The sequence below is a fragment of the Catharus ustulatus genome, chromosome 6, assembly GCF_009819885.2.
Source record: "Catharus ustulatus isolate bCatUst1 chromosome 6, bCatUst1.pri.v2, whole genome shotgun sequence".
NCBI classification, from domain to species: domain Eukaryota; kingdom Metazoa; phylum Chordata; class Aves; order Passeriformes; family Turdidae; genus Catharus; species Catharus ustulatus.
Genome location: NC_046226.1, coordinates 36,232,833 through 36,253,557, shown reverse-complemented (window position 1 = coordinate 36,253,557; position 20,725 = coordinate 36,232,833). Strand labels below are relative to the sequence as shown.

Here is a 20,725-nt window from a genome sequence, read left to right as displayed (position 1 = left end):
AAAAAAAAGCACCCTTTCAAACCAGGAAAATTTTTACTGTCTGTATATTAAAGTCATTGTAAATAAATTCAGTACAATGACTTTTTTTTTTTGTTAAAGTACATGTTCTTCATTAAAAAGATCCAAAACCCCAAAACATAAATATAAATGTGCTCATTTTAATCATGCAATGTATCGCATGCAGGATTTCAGGGAGCCTCTGAATATTTTCTCTTTAATTGGATACATTTTCATTTTAATTGCTGAACTTCATGAGCCAATAGGAAGTTACATTGGGCCTCTCACTATTTAATTTACCTAGTTTAGTACGTGCAGCTAACTACAGGTGCAGGCACTGCAAAGCACATTTCATGTGGTAATCATTTTACTTTGCTTAAATAAAAATTCCTCTATTATTTCGCTAGAACGAGCCAGCTCTTATCCTATCCTTTACATTCAACACAGTTTTGCTTTAAAAGTGATGTCACTTAAGAACATGGCTATCCCTACCTTCATCTTAGTGACTACTCTGCAAATGTGGATAACTTACAAGTACCTAAGTAAATGAACTATCATATACAATTAAATTCAAGTTTGTTCTTCACCTATTCATACATTTCTGCCAAAACTAAATATTCTGCAAGTCAAATTGTGCCTTGATTTGCTTCTTAGAACCCTACTCCTTAAAACACTGCCTTGAATAGTCTAGGTACAACCCCAGTACTTCTCTAAGGGTTTAATATATAAGTGGGAGCAGGAACTGGTCCAACAACCCCAGTATGAACAGAGATGTGAAAACCATGTGCAACAAATGCAAACACAGCTCCTTCCCCAGAGCTGTGCCAGACTAACAAGAGATGAGCACTGAGAGTTCAGCCAAAAAGGGAAGAAAAGGTTATTTTCAAATTGACACAGGAATGACTTTTCTAAAAATAAACCCTAGGGTAGTGAAGGGTGGGAAACAAGTCCCACAAGGGTTTTTTCTTTTGTGAATGCTTCTTTTCTTTTGCAGTATTACAGGTCCTCATTTTCCACCTATTTTTGCTCAGTGGCAGAAGAGTGAGTACAGAAGCGTCAGCAGCCAGCAGACAGGCAGCGCAGCTGGTCAAGGAGGGGAAAGGATTGATGCACAGAAAGGGGGTCAAGCCTTTGTACTTTGCTGCCTGCTCTGTTTCTAGAAATGCCAAATTGAAGATGAGGAAAGAATGGGAAATCATCAAAATAGGGACACTCACCTTTCTGCTACTTTGGACATCTTTAAACAATGTCTCTCTATCTGCATGTTCAGAAAAGTTATCTGAGGAGAGAGATGACAAGGACATTAACAATCTGAGTTCTGCAGCATGCATTGACAATATTCCAACACAATATTGATTTCTCTTTCCAAACAGCTTGAAAGTAACTCAGAAGGAAATGGGACCCTTCCCTAGGTATCAGAAGCTTATTAACTGCTTCTAATAGGAGGCTCCATTGCTAAAAAGCCCTAAGGGAAGCTTCAGGAGACATAATTGAAAGGAGAAAAGACATATTTGGGGGCAAGGTTCCTAAGACTAGTCAGGACACAATATGATCTCCTTTTTACAAACACACTCTGTTCTCCCATTTCCCTTACTGACCGGCATCACAAGACCAGTAACATTTTACAGCACACTTTTTCTGCTGTGAACCAGTTCTTCAGACTATGATAAAAAAGCTGAAGAAATGTAGCATCCAGGTTTAGTTCAGAAGACCACCCAAAAACTGGTTGCCGAGGAAACTTGTTTAAAGTTTCCTTTAGTAAAATGCTGATCTAGTGATTCCTGTTTGCTGCAACAAGCAGCCCTCACTGAAAAACAAAGTAATTTTAAGGGAGAGTTCTTTGTGCCAGGGCAAGGATGTGTGAGTTGGCTAGTCATTCCTTGGCATAATTGTCCAAATAACTTTTTTCTAGCTCCCTAAAAGCTCTAACTGTACAGTCTAACAGTCATGCACTGAATGATGCCTTTCCTCACCAGCAGTCCCCAGCATGTGCCCAGCTACACTGGCCTTTGTCACTGCTGACTTTTCAGATATCCTCAATGAACCGGAATTATTGTCTTATTGTCTGTGTCTGGTCCATAGACAATAACAGTAGATTCAAAGGTCAGTGTAACCCATAATACGTATCACCATACACTAACTACACTGCTCAATGAACAATTACAAATACTTTACATAAGTGAGGATCAAGGATAAATATGTGAGGATCAAGGACAGGTGAAACATGCAATTGGTTTTGCTGATATCTCAGGAAATTTCTATGCTTTTTTTTCTGGTAGCAGTTCTCAGAAGAGTTGCCATACAGCCACCTACTTGCTTCCGGAAATCCTCTTTTGTCGTTTTGCGCACCGGTTGGGAGGGCAGGTGTACAGGGCTTTGGGGCTGAGACTCCTCTGTAACCCCATACACTGACTGTGAAAAACCAAGGAACAAACAGAAGGGATTACAGCATTGTTCTGTTACGCAATGAGGAACAGGGCAGTATGCAAAGCTGTAAGGTAACAAGCCAGCAATTTCCTACTGTTTATACCCACACAGGTCAATAATCATTCAGCCTGGAGCAAAATTTACAGATCAGACCATGCTTGCTGATGCCTGCACTTGGAAGGCCTGTAGGCATGTTAAGAGAAGAGTTTGTTTTAAATGTTAAAATGCAGCTGATAAATTTTAGGAGCTCTGAAGGCTGTGTGCATTAACACTTGCAGGATGAACACTGGGAGCTGTCACTGAGGTGAGCCAAGTGATAAAAGAAATTACTAAAACTTAGTAACTCTATGCCGCTGTCTTTCACTTGATTTTAATTTCTTGGTGTAAAACTACATATTGAAGAAAGTGCTTAACCAGGTCAAGTCAATGGGTCAAGTTCATGTGAACTTCTCTAAACAAAAACCTGCAGACTGATTTGTAGCCATTCATTTTCAGGACAGACACCTGCACTAAAAATAATACCATTCGTCCTTTCATTTAGTGCTTTTTCTTTTCAGTAAAACTTCTAATAGACACATGAACAGCTGTGCTGCAGTTTAACTACTTATGGAAGTTCAGGAGTCTGGTGCTCCATCCAAAAACATAACAAGTGATGAGACAACAAGAAACAGCCTGAGGCTGTGCCAAAAGAGGTTTAGATACTAGGAAAAATTTCTTCTCTGAAATGGTTATCAAGCACTGGAACAAGGCTGCCTAGAGTAGTTGTTGAGTCACCATCCTTGAAATTATTTAAAAGACAGGAACATGGTTTAGTGAAGGACTTGGTTAGGTTAAGGTTTTGAGTCACTGATCTTCTTCAATCTAACTGATTCTATGATTTCATATACATAGAAGTGCTCAAACTTGCTGGAAGTCAGACACCGAAGTTGCTAATAATCCAGCCTTTGAAATGATTAAGGCAGGTTAACATCTCATTATCCGTGCCCAGACAATTTCTTAAAAAGGGACCTAGGTATTTTTGCCAATTCCTTTTAATTTTATGGGAGTGCTGAGTCATCAGACATTTGGGACACCGAGCTCCTTAATGCCCTTCTCAGCTCTACCCGTCACCCAGTAAGTACAACTTTGCTGGTAAAATGGAAATAATACATTCAACCAAAGAGAACAAAACAGAATTCGTACTATCAAAACAGGTTTTTTTTGTTCCTTTTGGGTAAGTCTCATATACTGTAGGTGTCAAGTATGATTTACATTTAAAGGAAACAAAAACAGTGAACCAAACCAACTCCAAACAAGCAAAACCAAAACCCAGGAGCTCAAACTGACCTTTTTCACTTTTTGTGGGTTTTTCATACGGCGGCACTTTCTAATATCCATTTCTGTGGTGTTCACACAGCCTGGCTGAAAAGAAATTATAATCGTGTTATTCCTCTATTAAGAATCTTCATCCTACCTTACCTTTATATAGATTAGATCTTGTCCAAAATTCTTTCTTGAGATTTGTGTCCCATAAATTACTCTTGCTTAAACAAGAGACTGCATATACCCAAGGATGCCATGTCAGCATTCAATCCACTTACTCCTAACTTTGGCACCAAAAAAAATTAGCTAACAGGGAGGAGCTTTTGCTAGGAAGTCTGAGACAAACTGAGACAAACTGCTTTTTTTATAAAAGCCCAGTAAATAGTTTTCCAAAGTTCATATTTTTCACATATTTCCAAATCAATAGCTCCATAGGTACACCAGCCCAGAATGTCTCAAATAATCTTGTATACATTTTGTGCATTTTGAACTGTGAGGAAAATCCACGTGGTGACTGTAAAGGCAATGTTTTTGTGCATAAAATATTTGCTAGTAATAAAACTTTTCCTGTCAAAACCTGGAAAGTCTCATCATTCAAAAATAGTTTTACCACAGGCCTGTGCACATCCCAGAATGCTCTTTCCTGGCTGTCCAAAATCTTTCTTTCTGTTTTATCTTTTTTCCTGTCGATTCTGAAAACAAAAGCATAAGTGAGTATGAGTCAATGTACAAGTCATGCTTTCTTCTTTGATACAGCTGTGGTTTTTCACCCCAAGACAAAAAAATTCAGAAATCAACTTATTTTGTACGTCACACTCACAAGGGCACATGCCATGAACAAAATAACACTGATGTTTACTCCAACATGGGTCAAAAGAGATTTTCCAATTCATGTAGGAAAATTTAACAGCCAATTTTCATCCAGTGAGGAAAACTTTTCCTGGTAACATGTTTCTATAATCTGATTTTACAGGCTGGGAAACTCTGTAGTTTTGTCTGTGTCAGGAGACTCACCAGGACCTGTTTGCTCCAGGTGAGGCTCCTGGCTGGTGCTGAACTGAGATCCCCATCAGGAGACCCCATTGCTTCCCAATGCCCCAGCAGCACCAATGGCATGAGTAAAGATTGCAAAGGAGCATCTATCCCAGACATTCCCAGCAGCAACAGCATGGGCAGCACTTGAGGTCACTCCTCCATAGAGCTTTCAACCCAAAGACTGGCTCTGCCTGTGTGCCCCCAAGCTAGCAGAGCAAGGGGTGGCAGCACAGGTGCTGCATGGCCCCTACAAACCAGCACCCATCACAGAGAGACATGACTGGGCTGGCACAACAGGAACTCAGTAATTCCAGCTGTGATGCAGCCAACACACTCAAAGCACACAGCCCAAAGGCCACCAGAGGTTGTACCAAGCAATTCCTGGCAGCAGTGAGCAGGTGACATCTGGCACCTCACCCAGCTTTACTTATGAGCACAAAGTCAGCATCAGCTTGCAAGATCTACCTGCACAGGGACTGGAGGAGGCATATGATAGAAGGGACAGCCTCCACTTCCAGAGCAGGACTGAATAAAGCTCAGTGTCCCTGTGCTGGGTTTCCACATTGCTGCCACCAGGAAAATCAAAGCAATGAGGAAAAAACCCCAATCCAGCTGTGATTTCTGACCACTGGGCTCTCTCCCATATGTTTTTGTTTTTGAAGGGCTTGGCTAAGTCTGTGCTAGAAATGTACTGAGAGGATAGGAATGAGGGGACTAAAATTGCAGCTTCTGAACACCACTCCCCAGAAAAAGACCAAATTCTCCACTGTTTGGCATCACTAGCTGAATTTCCCCCTTGCAAGGCTGAGACGAGAAACAAGCTCTGTCACAAGCTCTGTCCCCATACAAAGCCAGAGCAGTTGCTGTACTGCACTGAGGATACCCAGCCCAAAACTACTTTTCTGAGTGAGTTCTTCATGCCTGGCCAAAGGGGAAGGTGAAGCCTATTCCAATCTGACACCACAAAGCACACACAAACTGGAGGGACTCTTTGGAGGCTTCATGGATTTTCTTCACCGACACTGTGTGCTTAACCCAGACTGTCATCTCCTATCTCCAAACTTAATGAAAACTCAGTATTTCAAATTTTAAATTATGAAAACCCAAAGCAGCTAGATGCTCTATGGCTGCAGTTTTTGAAGCAATGTGGGCATAGCAAAGGGAATCCTGTGTGCAAACAAAAATGTGGAAAACAAAGCAAAACTTAGTAAGCAGGTGGAATATTTTCAGGTATTTTTGATTCCCCACCCCCTCCCTCCACCTTTTTTAGTTAACTTCAACTTTTAGTTATCTGTGAATTACAATGTGAATTCTATCCCTGTCTTTCTGGAAACCTGAAGACTGAACCATCACATGAACTGTGAACCAAGAAGCTGAAACTAGCCAGCAAAAAATGTTGATAGTGGCCAGTTCATGATTAAGCTTCAAAGAAAACAGAGTGGAGAAAAGATGAATAATCAACAGTGATCAAAATGAGTCTGATATTTATATTTCTTTCTTAGGTGATAATTATATGTTTTACTCAGAATGCAGACTTTTGTTTTGACTTACACTTTTTTTTTTAATCTTGGTAATAGCCTTTAAGTAACTGAAAGTACAGTTACTAAGTTCTAATTTTCTCTTCCAAACAGAACACTGCTATTCTGGTTGGAAAAAAAATCCCATAATTACCTTGCAATTTAAAAGATAATTACCATATATTTAAATTGTACATAATTGCAATGTTATTAAGCAAAGAATTAATCAAAATTCCAAAGGGTTAATCAAAGATAGAGACATATGCCTCAAGCCACACCTTCAAGAAATGATATTCCTTAACCTTTTAGCATCTAATGCTGAAAGCGCAAATTCCTTCCAATGGAACCATTTTGGTACTGCTGTTCTCACATGTCTTCTGCACCAACCTTTCAATTTTGTAAGTGGCAATGACATGCACAAAATGGACATTGAGTTTTAGGTATTAGTTTGTAGACAATTGTACACAAACCCTGGACCTTATCCATTTACCAGCAGTAATGAAAACACATTTAAAACATTAAGAGGTTTCATACTGCTTTCACAAGGGAAGATGAGAAGAAATACATGTTGTAAACACCACCCTTATAATCACATGGAAGTGTCAGTATTCTTAGACTCAGAAATACTCTGCAAGCATAGAGTAACAGAGACATGACAAAATGCTGTTCTTTCCATTAACACAAAACAAAAATACTACACAAATGTAGAAGCACAGTGGGCTTGTGAATTACCCAAGATCCCATGGCGAATACAGGCTTAGGAGCTCCAGACCAGTATTTCCATGTACAGATAATTAAACTCATCTTTGAGTTTCTGGCACAGACCCTCAGAACTGGCTCTCTACTGTTTCTAGTCTGCCAGTGATTAAAATTCACCAACACCTTCTGAGCTTAGTCACAGTAAAGATTTTGACAAAGAAGTTTTATCTGTTCAGAATCCCCTTCCCTTCACAGCTCTAAATACTGATGCAATTCAGTGCTCCAGGATTACTCACTTCACTTGGGCCTCTGCTTGCATGAAGATGAATTCCCACTTTCTTGCAAATGCTCTCTGAAGCCTTGCTAAGTTTTCCTGTCAAAAGATGAAAATAGTAAGAACAACTAATTTCTGTAATTACAACAATTGCTTGAGAGCACATTTAGCATGGTAGGCATTTATTTTCTTCCTTTTTTTTTTTTTAATTGAGAAACTAAAGACATGGAAGTCAGTGTTGGTTTCAGGTGAGTTATAGTGCAGGCAAAGCAAGGTAGTAACACATCTTTTTGGGCTGCAACCCGAAGGGCCCTGCCAGGGATAAGTAATGGAGTGTGATGAAGACAGCTTGAGCTCTAGTATGAAAAAAAATTATGGACTAGTTCCCAAAAGATAACACTGAGAAGCTTTGTGAAGCTGATGACTTTCATTTCTGAGAGCAGATGGCTACCAGCTGCACGTTTCCCTCTCATCCTCACTTTCCCTTCCTCTCTGCACCGTTCTCTTTTCTTCAGGCTTTTGTGAAGGTGCAAAGTCTGAGCATCCCCTGCTTTGCTCAGTCCTGGTCACTGCTGAGAGCATTATGCAGCTGCACAGTACTGAAGGCTGGGGATTGCCAGCATGATTCACAAAAGGAAATAGCTTGTTTGTCTGAACAATGAACACAGTTACTGCAAAAAATGGCTCCAGATGCAGTTTTGCTCTACATCTGAAGCAAGAGCTCTGGTCCAGACCCATTACAGAGAGCGTAGTGATCTGAACACTTGGATGTGGATGTGGCATCATCTCAGCTCAGGGTTAAACTCAGAACATGGCTGGAATTTCAGGCTTCAGTAGTACCCTGAAGTTACATATCCATGCTCTCCCCAAGAAAGGAGGTCTGCAACACAATTAACAGGACACTCTTCTCCATTACAGCTGGTTTAACTGTTTCAAATTTACATTGAAAACAACCACTTGCAGTTCTACTCTTGTTCTCTTTATACTTATTACCTTTATTTCAAGAAATTTTTTTCAGGTGCATGCATTTCAATGCAAGAAGAAATCTTCCTATTATTGACTTTAAATTCTTGTATAATACAAGGCATAAAGCTTGGCCTGTTACCACCAAGTCCATGTAACAGTTTCAGTCTGTACACGTGGTAGAAAACACTCAAACAAATGATTTACAGCTGTACTGAACTGTGATGATTTCCTTAACTGTGGCTACAAAGAAGAACAACTTGTAATTATCTGTAACACAATTTTTTGTGGGCATTTAAAAAATTATTTTTATTTTGTTTTAAATGATGTTCACATGTGCCCTCTGAAGTAAATATGCAGAAGCCAAACATCACCAGCTGAAGTTGTATTTGAATGGTGCTTATGTTTGACCAATTATAAAAAAATCTGAATACAAGTATATATGCTTAATCGTATCATCAAGACTCCTGCTCTAATCAGTATAAACATGGGATGAAGGACTGTCTGTGAATGCTGCAAGCAGAACCTAAAAATGAAATTTCCCTTGAGATGCTTTGTGGAGAGTCTCTCTTGAAGCTCCAGGTCACTGTTGATTTCTGTGGAGAAGCATTCTCATGATGCATCTCCAAAAATGTGAGAAGGGCTGCTTCTCATTCCTGTTTCTCTCACTTGTGCTAAGCTTACATCCCGTGCTGGACCTGCTTCAGCTCCCATAATGCTTAGGAAGAGTTGGTGCCATTCTTATCTGAACATCTCTAATTAAGAGAACAAAGTTTGAATGCAGAAGTAACCTCTAATTGTGCAATGCAAGATTCACAAGGAAAAAGAGAGAATGCCAAGATCTAATTATTTACCATCACTGGAGCATTGCTACTCTCAGTAGGCAACAATGTGCAAAAGTACTTAGCCACAGCCTCACTGCATGTGTGTGTGGGAGTATGGTCACTGCTGAACAGCCTTTTGTTGCTTTATGATAGTTCTTTGGAGTACTTACAGTTAATCGGTTGGATGTGAGCAATTTTAATGGTTTTACTAATGAAATCAACAATATGCAGAAAACTCAGCAAAAGGACATGTAAGTGCATGCAGGCTGTTGTATTCCTTCCTTTGTGGCTGTTTGAGATTAGAACTCTTGGGAAGTTGGAATTATTTCCAGGGTAGACTAGGTAAGTGGCAATTTTTGCATGCTCTGCACTGAAAGGACCAAATGGCACAAACATATCTCTCCATGTACACAAATGTTCCAAAATGCAGAAGGTAAGGAAGAAGGCAAAACTTCAATACTGGAAAAAAAAACCCCAAAAACCTCACTCTAAAATATATGCAAATATATGCAACATAAATATTTTCATTGTAACAAACTTGACCACATTAAGTCCACTCGAACCAACTTTGTAAATAAACCCTCCAATGAAAAACTCCATGTATAAAATTCTGCTATTACACTGTTGAGCAAGTAAACAGAAGAAAGTCAACATGATAGAAAGAAAAGCTTAGCTGCTCAGAGTGCTACACTGCTGGTATTCTAAGTAATACCCTGCCCCTCCTGCCTCCATCTTCCCACTCCTCTCCACCCTGCAGTCTGACACCAAAGTTTGGCATATTTTTATTGATAGTAACTCCACATCAGAAAACATGCTCTAAATAAAGTTCAGTGATATTTCTCATATGTCATATTGAAAATGTTCCAAGTCTAATATCTGAGAACTTTTGTAAGTAGATGTATCATCAACAATTTAACTGCGCACCTTAAAATCCATCATTTTCCTGTGCTGAAATCTGCTATGTAAACCAGGATTTCCTAACTGAAGACAGGACACCAAGCTAAACTTCTGTGTAATTTGCCCCAGTCTTGAGGGGCTCATTATACAGCAGATGCTTTAATGTGGGACACTGCAAAGCCAGAGACATTCATCAATCATGTTCCTGATGTTGTCTTCATATCAACCTTCACACAGTTCTGACAACTGAGAAAAAGATACCATAAAGGCTGACACAAAAGCACAAAATGGCAGCATTCAGTTGGCAAGCAAAGCTATCCCTGCACCCCCAGCTTTAAACTCTAGCAGCAGTGTACCTACGGCTTCATAATCCGCCAGCTCCAGCCTAGCTTTGTTCTGCATGGTCCGTTTGCAAAGATAGATGGCTAAAGGGAGAAACAGAATGGAAAACAATTACAGACAGATTATTAGTACTAGATCTTTAAAAAAAAAAATGAAAAGGAGGAAGAAAAGTAGTCCATGGATGGTTTGTTTTCATCGGAAAGCAACACAAATCAAGGAATGAGGGCTGAACACCCAGCTAACATTGCTTACAACTAATCTCAGAGGCCCTAAACATCTGGGACATCTCATTTAAAAGTGACAGCAGATGCCAGGACCTAACAAGATGACCAAGAAAGGCACAATTGCTTCTGGGTCTGGTAAAAGCTGTAGCATTAGCAACCTGTTCCGCTAAGCAGTTTGACAATATGCATGCCAAAGTGACTATCCCTTCACTTCTTTTCTGCCAAGAAAAAATAAAAATAAACCAGGATATTGAAGTGAAAACAGAAATATGGGCCAGATCTTAAAAGTACGATCTGAGCATTTTAAAATATGCTCCATCCTCTTATTCTTACATATTCCAAATATTTAAGAGAAGCCTTGTCACATTTCCCTATAGGCAGAGGCTGCTGAAATTTATGTAGTTTGGGATTCTGAGGGTCAAGATGAGCCCAGCACACACCACCAAACCAGTCCCAGGCTGCCTTCTGGGAAAGCCCCACCTGGATCTGCTAAGCTCATCCCATTCCCATTAGAGGCTGAAACACAAGATCCACAGCACACTTGGGGTATACAGTCAGGTCTGAACTTTTAATAGAGGCCCAGTGCTACTCACGTAATTCTATTCTATGCTCTTTCTGTAATTTTAACATTCATATCATGAGCCAGTATTATGCATTGTAACCAGAGCTGACCCATTCATTTATATTTACATATCTCAAGGGCAGTTTTCTCTGTAAGGCACTTATGACACCAGATGAAGTGAGAGTCAGTTTTCTCACAGTGTTTTTCTATGCAAGGCAGTGAACTGGCATTAGCAAGTTAGCTCCTCTCCTGTAAGTGGATACATGCAAATAAAAAAAAAAAAAAAAAAGGTATGAAGTGCTGCTGGGATTTCAGTTTTATTTGGGTCTGCTGCTAGTTTGGGTTTAATTCCTGGGAAGACTCCATCTGCACAGGCCTCTGATATGCTAGTCTGATTATAAGCATATGTTAGAGGTTTCTGGGACAGATGAAAATCTGTCACTACAGGGCTCAGAGCTAATGCAGTTGAAGCTTGTCCAGCTGTGGGTCAGCTCATAGAAGCTTTATTTTGGGGTGTACTGATCCAAACAGTGCCACTGCAGCATGATAATCTGACTACCAAGACCAATTATTAATCTGCTACTGTAGGAAAAAAACAGAACCTCCCTTTTCACACTATTTTTCTGATATTTACAGAATACATATTAGGCACAGTTCACACAGTAATATAGGGTGACTGTAAAATCTGGAAATCTTTTTTGCAAAAACAAAACAGCATTGTGTTTTCTCCTTAACCATTCCCTCACTGGAATAAACATGTAAGTCTAGCTCATCTGCAGATGAGGACTGCTAATGAACTATCACATAACACACACCATTCCAGGCTACTTCTTCACCCCAGCAAATGATTTCCAGAATCCACAATGATGAATAATTATTACCCGGGAAGGAAAAAACCCCAAACTGATTATTCAGGGAGGAGTGCTGTACCAATCTTAGGTTATGAGATAAAGGACTTCCAGAAGCTCCCGTTTTATGACTGCGCACATGGATACACTTCCTCTTCCAAAGCCACACCAGGATGCAACAATTAATTTTATCATTTAACTGTGAAAGCAGTGCAGTTCTGGAAGAGACAGTAATATTGCATGCAGACAGCTAAAGATAACAACACTGACATATTTTCTTTATGTATTATCCCTGTCTGCCGGCACTCACATGTTTAAAACACCATGTTGCACTTTATTAACTCATAAACCATGTTCAGTCTTCTCTTTTACTGTATCATCTGGTAACCTCAAAAAAATGGGAAAATAAGTCTGATGTCATGTATCAGAGAACTTTTAACTATGGGTTGTTGTTAGTTATGTACTAGTTTATTGATCAGTCAGATAAGTGCCCAGATGAAGTAAATTTTATCGATCCACATAACAGATTCAGCAACAGATCAGAGGATAGTCTCCCACAAAAGTGATATCGGTATTATTTAAGATTCCCAAGAACCAGTACTCTGCTTGCCACAAATTCTGCTGAAATTAATATGGCTATGGGAGAATGAAGGTAATGGACGGCAAAATCCTGGCCCTACTGACCTCAATGGCTACAGCTCCAAGGGGCTTGAGATGTCCCAGGGCTTCAATTTGTGCATTTAAGATGGGCACATATCTGCCTCTGATGCTGACATCTGACAAGAAACTCTACACATAAAGGGTATAGATGGCTACCAGTAATTATTTTAAGGACAACTATTTCCATCATAGACTAACGTTCTATAATGAAACAATCATACTCTCACCATAATCTGTATTTTCTGGTTCCCAGCAGTTTGAAGGCCAAAAGTATGGTGCCTAAGAAAAAAAACATACACATTTTTGTAATCTAAGACATGAAAACTGATTCAGATGCAGAAAAACATTACAAGTACAAAAAGAAGAATCACAAAATCTACCACCCAGATTCTGCCCTCGGGGGATACACTGCTACAGATTTCAGTAAAAGTGAGGATGCTGCAAAAACCTTTAATATTCCTCACTGCAGGTAAATAGAGGTGCTGTAATGCAAGCACCTCTTAAGAAGGATGTCCAGTATCCTGATGAAATTTCAGACACCGTTGCCAGCTCATCTGAATGTGGGCCTCTTATCCACTATCCCCAGAACCTCCTCTTTCCCCAGGAATTCACAGACAACCTGAATAGTTTTATTTTTCTAAGCGCATGAGAAACCTTGTGGTCTTATCTATGTGCTACATACCCCTTGCTTTTCTGGAGCAGCTACCAATGTGGTTGGCAGACTACAAAACAATTTCCTTTTCAGTTGTAACAGATGGCAGGGGTCAAAACTCAGCTGTTTAGAGTCATTCTGAAAGCAGAAGTCCTGCTAAACTTAGTGCCTTGTTTTCTATCCAGGTCTGCATATTGCAGTTGCTACAATTAATTACAAGCTGTAACTATGTGTGACTGTATTTCAGTTTTAACATGAATGAAAAATAACATACAGGCAATCACACAAATTACAGATCACTGATGCTTTACTGATTACATGTTGCTTTACTGATGGGCATAGGACATTAACACACAGACTATTTCTTCCACCAAAGTGCAGTGAGAAAACATGGAGGACTCAAACAATACAGGGTTCAGTGCTCCTCATTTGTATCTTATGAATTTCAGAAGATGAAGAGCTAAAGTTAAAGAAGGGACTGATGTTGAGGTAAAAAGTAGCAAGAAGAGAGTAATAAAAAGGAAGCATGATTCTGTCAGGTATTTTTGCAGAAAACAGCTAAGGGGGTGTGTTGGAAGAAATGAAATCAGGCAAAGAATATGTAAAAGTTGTAAGAAAAGAAAAGGGAAAGAAATGTCAATAAGCAGTCAGTTCAATGATGTGGTTTACACAGGCTTAAAACAATAAAAATAAATTAAGTTATAAAGAAATGTAGCTCCTGAAAACTACACAGGAAGCATTCTTAGATTGCCATTCATTCAAAACAGAGAAAAATACAGGTAAATGGGAAACAAGTATTACCCCTGCTTCTGTTGTGTCTTACATGACAGGAGGATCAGAACTTTCAGAAAAGAAAGGGAATTGTAAGGAAAAATCTGAGTCTGAGCGATGCCTTGCAACCAGAAGGTGGGGTGAGATAAGAGAACATCTGTGATCTCCTGGGCTTCTTTTTTCACCATGACATTGGTCACATATGATAACACAATAACACATTAGCAGTGAGCATGAGCAGCTGCAACATCAGATGCAAAGGGCAGAACTGGCTTTTCAAATAAAAGCTAAAAAAAGAGTAAAAAATGTGAAGAAGGAACAGGAGGGTGAACAGAAGAGAGGTGACAGGAAAGATAAGGGAGCTGGCTGAGATCACATAACAGAAAAAAACACAAATTCAGCCAGGGGGATGAGGCAGTAGGACTCCAAGTTTGGACTTACTGCTTCTTCTAAAGTTATACAATCAGTTCAGAAGGAGCTGTTGCAGCACAAGCACTCAGTTATCTAGCAAGTTGATAGTGGCAGATTTTGAACAGAGCATGGAACTCAAGCTCAGGGTGCTTTAAAAATTCAGCACTTCTGGAGGAACAGGAACACTGAGGTGTTCCCAGAGATGTCCCAGTTTAGGTGACTGCCAGGGTTACACATCCTTTGTAGAAGAGCCAAAGCCTTAAGCTTGCCCTCTCCCACACCAATCTGTAAGCAAGAGAAGATAAAAATTTGAATTTTCTGCTGTGCCAAAGATTGAATGTCCAACTCCTAAGTTTGCTCTGGTCCATTTTGCACAGGAGAATGGCAACTTGATTCTGCATCAGAGTTAGGACCTGAAAGCCATCTTCTTTCTCCTGGTTTAGTTCAAATCTGAGTAAAACAGTCATTAATTCAGGAATCAAAAATAGTCACAAGCCACAAATATTCATTTATGTAAAAAACTGTAAGTCAGAAGGTAGATGAGAGTGATTTGAGATTCTAAAGCAAATTTTTCAAAGGAACTTCATAATTTCCTAGGGCTTCTATGAAGATAGCCTAATCCCTGGCTTCATAGACCTAATGGCTGCTTAAGTACAAAGAGTGGGTGAATTCAGCAGTATTACTGCAGGGACAGAAGAAGGTGCTCACCAACCTGAAAACGATAGAACGTCCCATCATCTTTCAGGGTAAGGACATGGTCTGAGATTGGAAAGACATAACCCTGTGCAGCAATAAGACTTCCCAAGTGTATTGCTTCCCCTGTGAAAGAGAAAAAACAGCAGGGATGTGTCAACAAGACATGCACAGCACAGTTCTCTGCTTTCAATTGCAGCTCTGCTGATGACTCATGTGAAATCTGGTGCCCACATGCCTCTCTGTACCCCCACTACATCCCTATTTCTTCCAACCAAACCCTGCAAAGCAGGAGTGAAGAAATCAGCCTTACAACACAGATGAAACACTACTCAAATGTTGAACCTGTTAGTTTTTTTCTTTACAAAATACACACACCAGTTCAGCTCTGCAGTATGAAAATCATTTCAAAGTACATAATCCACCAGGTGACAGCTGACAAGAAGCCTGTTCCACCAGTGAACCTCACTTGCTTCTACCAAATCCAACAAGCACCTGCAACACCAGTTCATTAGCAGGATATATATTCATAAATACACACTGCAGCATTGCCCTTTGTTAGAGCAAATGTTGCAAGAGGGAGTTGCATATCCTAGTACTGCCCAGGCAACCTTCCCCAGTGCAGAGGCACATCTGCGCAGGTTTTCAAGCAATGCCAGCTGTCAAAAGCTGCATCATCTCTCACAGAGCTGAAAAATCATCTGCTCGTGCATGCTTAGATAGATAAAGCTGTTGTCTGCAGCTGAAATTCAGATTTGGGACCTGACAGGACTCACGAGAAGCTAGGTGTGTACAGGGATTCCCTGCTGGGTGATTCAACACTGCCTTTATCTTGTTTTTACATGGTGACAGAAGGGCAGCTTAAAAACTGGTTGGTGAATTTTTTCCCTTTCCTGAAAAGGAAAAGAAATTTCTGGACCTGCAGATCTCTTCCTCCCCTTCTCTCAATAGGTCTTCACTTCTCTAAATGATTTTGATTTCTTTGAAGAGTGAACTATCTGGACTGTGTCCATGTGCTGGTCACTATTTATGGATGATTATCCATTTATCTATCTGCTGATTATCTATTTGCTCTTTTTGATAAATTAAAAACCATTACCAGATTCTATGACCCCTGCCAGGAATGACACAGACACTATGTCCTGTCAGCTGTGGCTACATTTCTTAACACCTTGAAAACCTGACACTGCATTTGCCTGCTTAACCACACACATCCACCGACTTCTTTTTTGAAGTTTAGGAACAAAACCTAAAATTAATCAGTCCTCTGTACATAACAACAGTTTCATAGACAGGCTAAAATTCCTGCAATGGTATTTCAGTATGTCGCATTACAAGTCATTAGACTTAATTGGGATGCCGATTCTTAACTCTTTTCCTCCTCCTTCCCTCCAGTACTTAAATCAATCATGTTCTTTTACTGACATTTTAGACTGCAGCAATATATATTTACTGTCCAATGGCATGCACAATACAGATGGAGCCCTTATTTCTCCCCAGCTGTGGTCACCTTACCTGCATCCTCAATGCTGAGGTTCTTCATAAGCCACTGCACAATATCAGAACCTTAACAAATAAATGAACAAAAATTTAAGAAACATTAGACACAGAGACCACAGGGTTTAAGAGAGATAACATTGAGATAGATACAATAGAACTGGCATGAACTTTATTCCACTTTGCTTTTTATTTCCACTGAGGTTTCAGAATGTTTTTCCTTCTTGTGCCACACTGCAGCTACATGGTTACTGACAGGTACTAAGCCCCCTGGAGCTTTCTGTGCAATAGGAGACTTGATATACCTGAAGTCAGATATTAGTCTAATGGTTTCCTGTAACTGTTCTCTCCCATTTTCTTCTCTCTCACCTCAGCATACAGAGTTAAGTTGCTGCAAGCACTGGCTAGCAAGGAGATGAAGGAACACTTACTGGCACCGCACACCCATAATGTGTAGGTGTATAGAACTGAAACATCAGTCAGAAACAGACAGGAAGGCCTTGCTCATGCCAAAGACAAGCAATGTCTTTGAGAAGGAGGTGGTATTCAGAGTGCCTGTAACTGCAGCCCCTATGAGCAGTCACCTAGTGGTGATCACACAAACTGAATGGGGGCTGGGAACAGTGAGCCTTTAAGATCCATCACAAAGTTCATTAGGTTTTCAGGGCCCATCAAGTATAATGAAAGTTGTTGCTATCTTATAAAGAACGTCAAATTATCTAGGACTGATCCTCTGCATGTACACAACCTCTGTTGCTTGCATGGAGATCACAGAAGAGGAAAACTTGTCACTGTTCAATAGAAAGGTCTGTTACCAAAATACATCGTGACAAGGCAGCAAAATTTAGTTAAATCACATACTCAGAAAGTTAAGCTTAAAATTTAACATAATGGTGTGTACAAGTCAGCTGACTGGAGTTGTCCAAAACTGGAGGCAATCAGCAAAGACACTTGGACACAATACAACAAACCCATACTAAGTTACAACACCATTCATTGCAACCTAACAATGCCATGTCTGGATGCAGATATAACACCAAGCCCTTCTCAGCATACAGTCAATTTCCAGAGAAATATCTGCATTCACATACATTAGGCTAATAGCCCCAGTAACTCTTCATAGAATCATAGACTGGCTTGGGTTAGAAGGCATCTAAATATATCCAGCTTCAACTCCGCTGCCATGGGCAGGGATACCACCCACTAGAACAGGCTGCTCAAAGCACCATCCAATATGGTTCAGGCTTGAAAAATAAATCGCAGAGGATCTTATTTGTGTGGAGCTCTTCTGAGCTGAGACATGGATGGGATTTCAGGGAGCAGAACAACCACGATGGTTGATCCAGGAGAACGTTTTTCTTTCCACAGGCCCAAAGTATCATGATGTGCCACAGGGAGAGAAGAGGCACTGCTAGAGCCCCAGGTCCCTGCAATTATCTGCAGGTCCAACTCTCCCATACAGGTGAAATTCCCATTAGAAACGTGAGCTCTACCCCACACAGAAGGGGACAGCAGCTGCCACTCTCCTGGCAATGGAAGTTGACCCAGAATGCTACAAAGAGCACCAGTAAACCCTCTTCAGTCCAGCTTCAGCAGCAGACAGCAGTATGGACCTGACCTACCTCATTCCCCATCCAAGGGAATGTGAAACAACAGACCTGTCCCCTACAGGGAATCAGCAGGGCTCCTGAAAGTCAGGGAATAATCTGATTTCACTGAAGTACTGGGCAAACAGATGTGATCAACAAGCAGCAGCTGGGCATTGTCTCCACCTGCCCTGAGGGTATCAGTAATCCAGATACTAAAGGATCAGTCTCACCATCTTGTATTCTCAGCAGTACAGTCATTCTCCACACCTCCCAGCTTCACCTAGGAGCATTTTCAGTTACCACTATCCTATTTGGAAAGTTATTCCAGAATTTTTTTTTTTTTCTTTTTTAATAGATGGAACTCTTCCTGTGACTTCACAACTTAAGTTTGTTAATGTGTAATAAATGTGCATTTTATAACTGCATTATTATTGAAGGAATATAATGATTGTCCTTCCTTGACAGCTTCTCCTGAGTGTTTCTATAGAGGGCTGACACTTTCTCTCCCCGCCTCCATCTCATTAAACCAACCCAACTCTTCCTATGTCCCCTTAAGGTGGTGTCTCCCTATACTTTACTATTCAGCAACTTCTCAAATTCAAATCAACTTCTTCGTACTGAGCTCACCAAAACTGCAGTCAGTAACTTGCCGAACAACAAACCAATGCCTCTGGTAACGGTGCCAGCACTTTCTTTTCTCTACTAGAACTACCTTGCCAGACACATCCCGGGGTCATGTCATTTTTTGAACAATAAATTTATTCAGAAGAACAAGCACGAGGGGTGCAAAATTATCTGCTAAATGAGAAGGCATGTAGTGAACGCTGTTAGCTGAGTAACATATGGGGAATATGTTCAGAGCCATGTTGTTTTGACAAGTTTGTTAATAAAATACTCTATTTTATAAACATGGGTGTTCCCTTTTACCTTTTACAAAAACAAAATATTTTTAAGACAGAGCACAACATTTATGGTTAGAACGCTAATTCAAGAAGATTCAAACTGCAGTGCTTCCACATTGTTAGAAACATAAATCTCACAAAATCATGTCTTGGTTCAAGTGAAACCAGAACCTTTCTTGGTTTTTCAGTTCATCTCCCAAACAAAAAAATCCCACTGTTTCTCCTCACTTTGGTCTCTGGTTACAGGCTTGCAGTGATCTCTTAAACGTTGTATTCCCAAGTGATGTGAGAGCTGACACCTGACAATCATCTACAGTGTTGCATCTCTGCTCACAGGAGTTGAAGTGCTTTCTGCATGACCTCTTTCCAGATGTACAGGAGCACTTAGCTCCTGACTTAGTCCTAAGTCCCATTCCATTTTTACACAGAATGTCCCTAGCTCTAGGACACTTCTGAGGTATCTCTTCAGTTTCCATCAAACAACAACGAAAAATTCAAGTAATGCTGAAAGCTGGTTCCCCAGTTTCTCACCCCTCATAAGGTTTAAATGGGCAGGAAAGGTTTAAAGGGGTAAGTAAACTGAAGGCACTGACTCAACCAGAACTCTTGTGATCAGCCACTCCAGAATATAAGCAGCACTTGAGATCAGGAATTTTAATTTGTCTCTGTTAAAAACATGAAGTCATTTCTGAATGCTGCCAAGAGCTTGGAAGATGTTATAGCTGTTCTCCAATTGTCCTGAGGCAGAGAGAATATCTTTCTGCTGAGCTTGCTGGACCATTATTTAGCACCTGCCAAGACTGATTACTCACCCTTGGGACAATGACAAGTCTTTCCTTCCTCTGTTAATTACTGTCATCGCTAATAGCCATGTCACTAATTAATATTCAATCATAATGAAAACTCTTTACTGTCATCTCCCATAACACCTTCAGTTTTAGGGTTACTCTTACACATTGGCTTTGCATTTGCTTGTGGCCGTTTCTATCACTGCAACCTACTTCTGCCCACCTAGAAATAGTACTTATGCCCTTCTTCAAATGAGAAAATTTAGATTTATTCTTCTAAGACACAGTGAAGATTTGAGTGATTCCTTTACAACACTGTTGTCTGCCAGACCAAGACAGAGATACTTCTACCTGTTAGTTTTCCAGAAAACATGATCTTCACCTCTCCTTTAGATTAAGCCTGCTGGATGGTCCTGACGTAATTCACCTTCCTGAAAAGGTATTTTCTTACATTTCACAAGGTCTTTCAGAGGACACCCAAGGGAAACCCTCGACTCTGACATGTTTCCTCTGTACACTAACAGGGCATTTGGAATCTTCTGAAAACAAATAGTTGGGCATGTTTTCATAATATGAAGTGTTACTAAATCCAGGTAGAGGAATAGCTTCCATCTTCTCCATGCTTCTCTCTATACATCTACATTTCCTCTGAGTCAGAATGCTTAATTCAAGATTAGCCAACATCCTTTGAACACCTATTTCCTCCTCACCTATAATGAAACATATTGCTTTGCCTTAGGCTCTTCTTTGAAGCTGAAGTTACTTAACACCCAGAGAATACCTGTATTTCTATGTGCAAACATATTCACTATGACCATTTATCCAGCTACATGTTTAGAGACAGATCATCA

At 40.2% G+C, this 20,725-nt stretch overlaps 1 protein-coding gene across 4 annotated transcripts in view; it reads right to left on the bottom strand.

Moving 5' to 3' along the window:
- Window positions 1–20,725, bottom strand: part of RGS6 (regulator of G protein signaling 6) — a 265,549-nt gene that overhangs the window by 58,915 nt on the left and 185,909 nt on the right. For all 4 annotated transcript variants that reach the window (XM_033062618.1, XM_033062617.1, XM_033062616.1 and 1 more), the window contains 9 exons: window positions 16,614–16,664; window positions 15,118–15,224; window positions 12,799–12,850; window positions 10,296–10,360; window positions 7,274–7,350; window positions 4,337–4,418; window positions 3,751–3,825; window positions 2,311–2,409; window positions 1,215–1,276 (listed from right to left, as the gene is read on the bottom strand). In XM_033062618.1, the coding sequence (XP_032918509.1) occupies window positions 1,215–1,276; window positions 2,311–2,409; window positions 3,751–3,825; window positions 4,337–4,418; window positions 7,274–7,350; window positions 10,296–10,360; window positions 12,799–12,850; window positions 15,118–15,224; window positions 16,614–16,664 (670 nt within the window). The remainder of the gene's footprint in view (window positions 1–1,214; window positions 1,277–2,310; window positions 2,410–3,750; window positions 3,826–4,336; window positions 4,419–7,273; window positions 7,351–10,295; window positions 10,361–12,798; window positions 12,851–15,117; window positions 15,225–16,613; window positions 16,665–20,725) is intronic.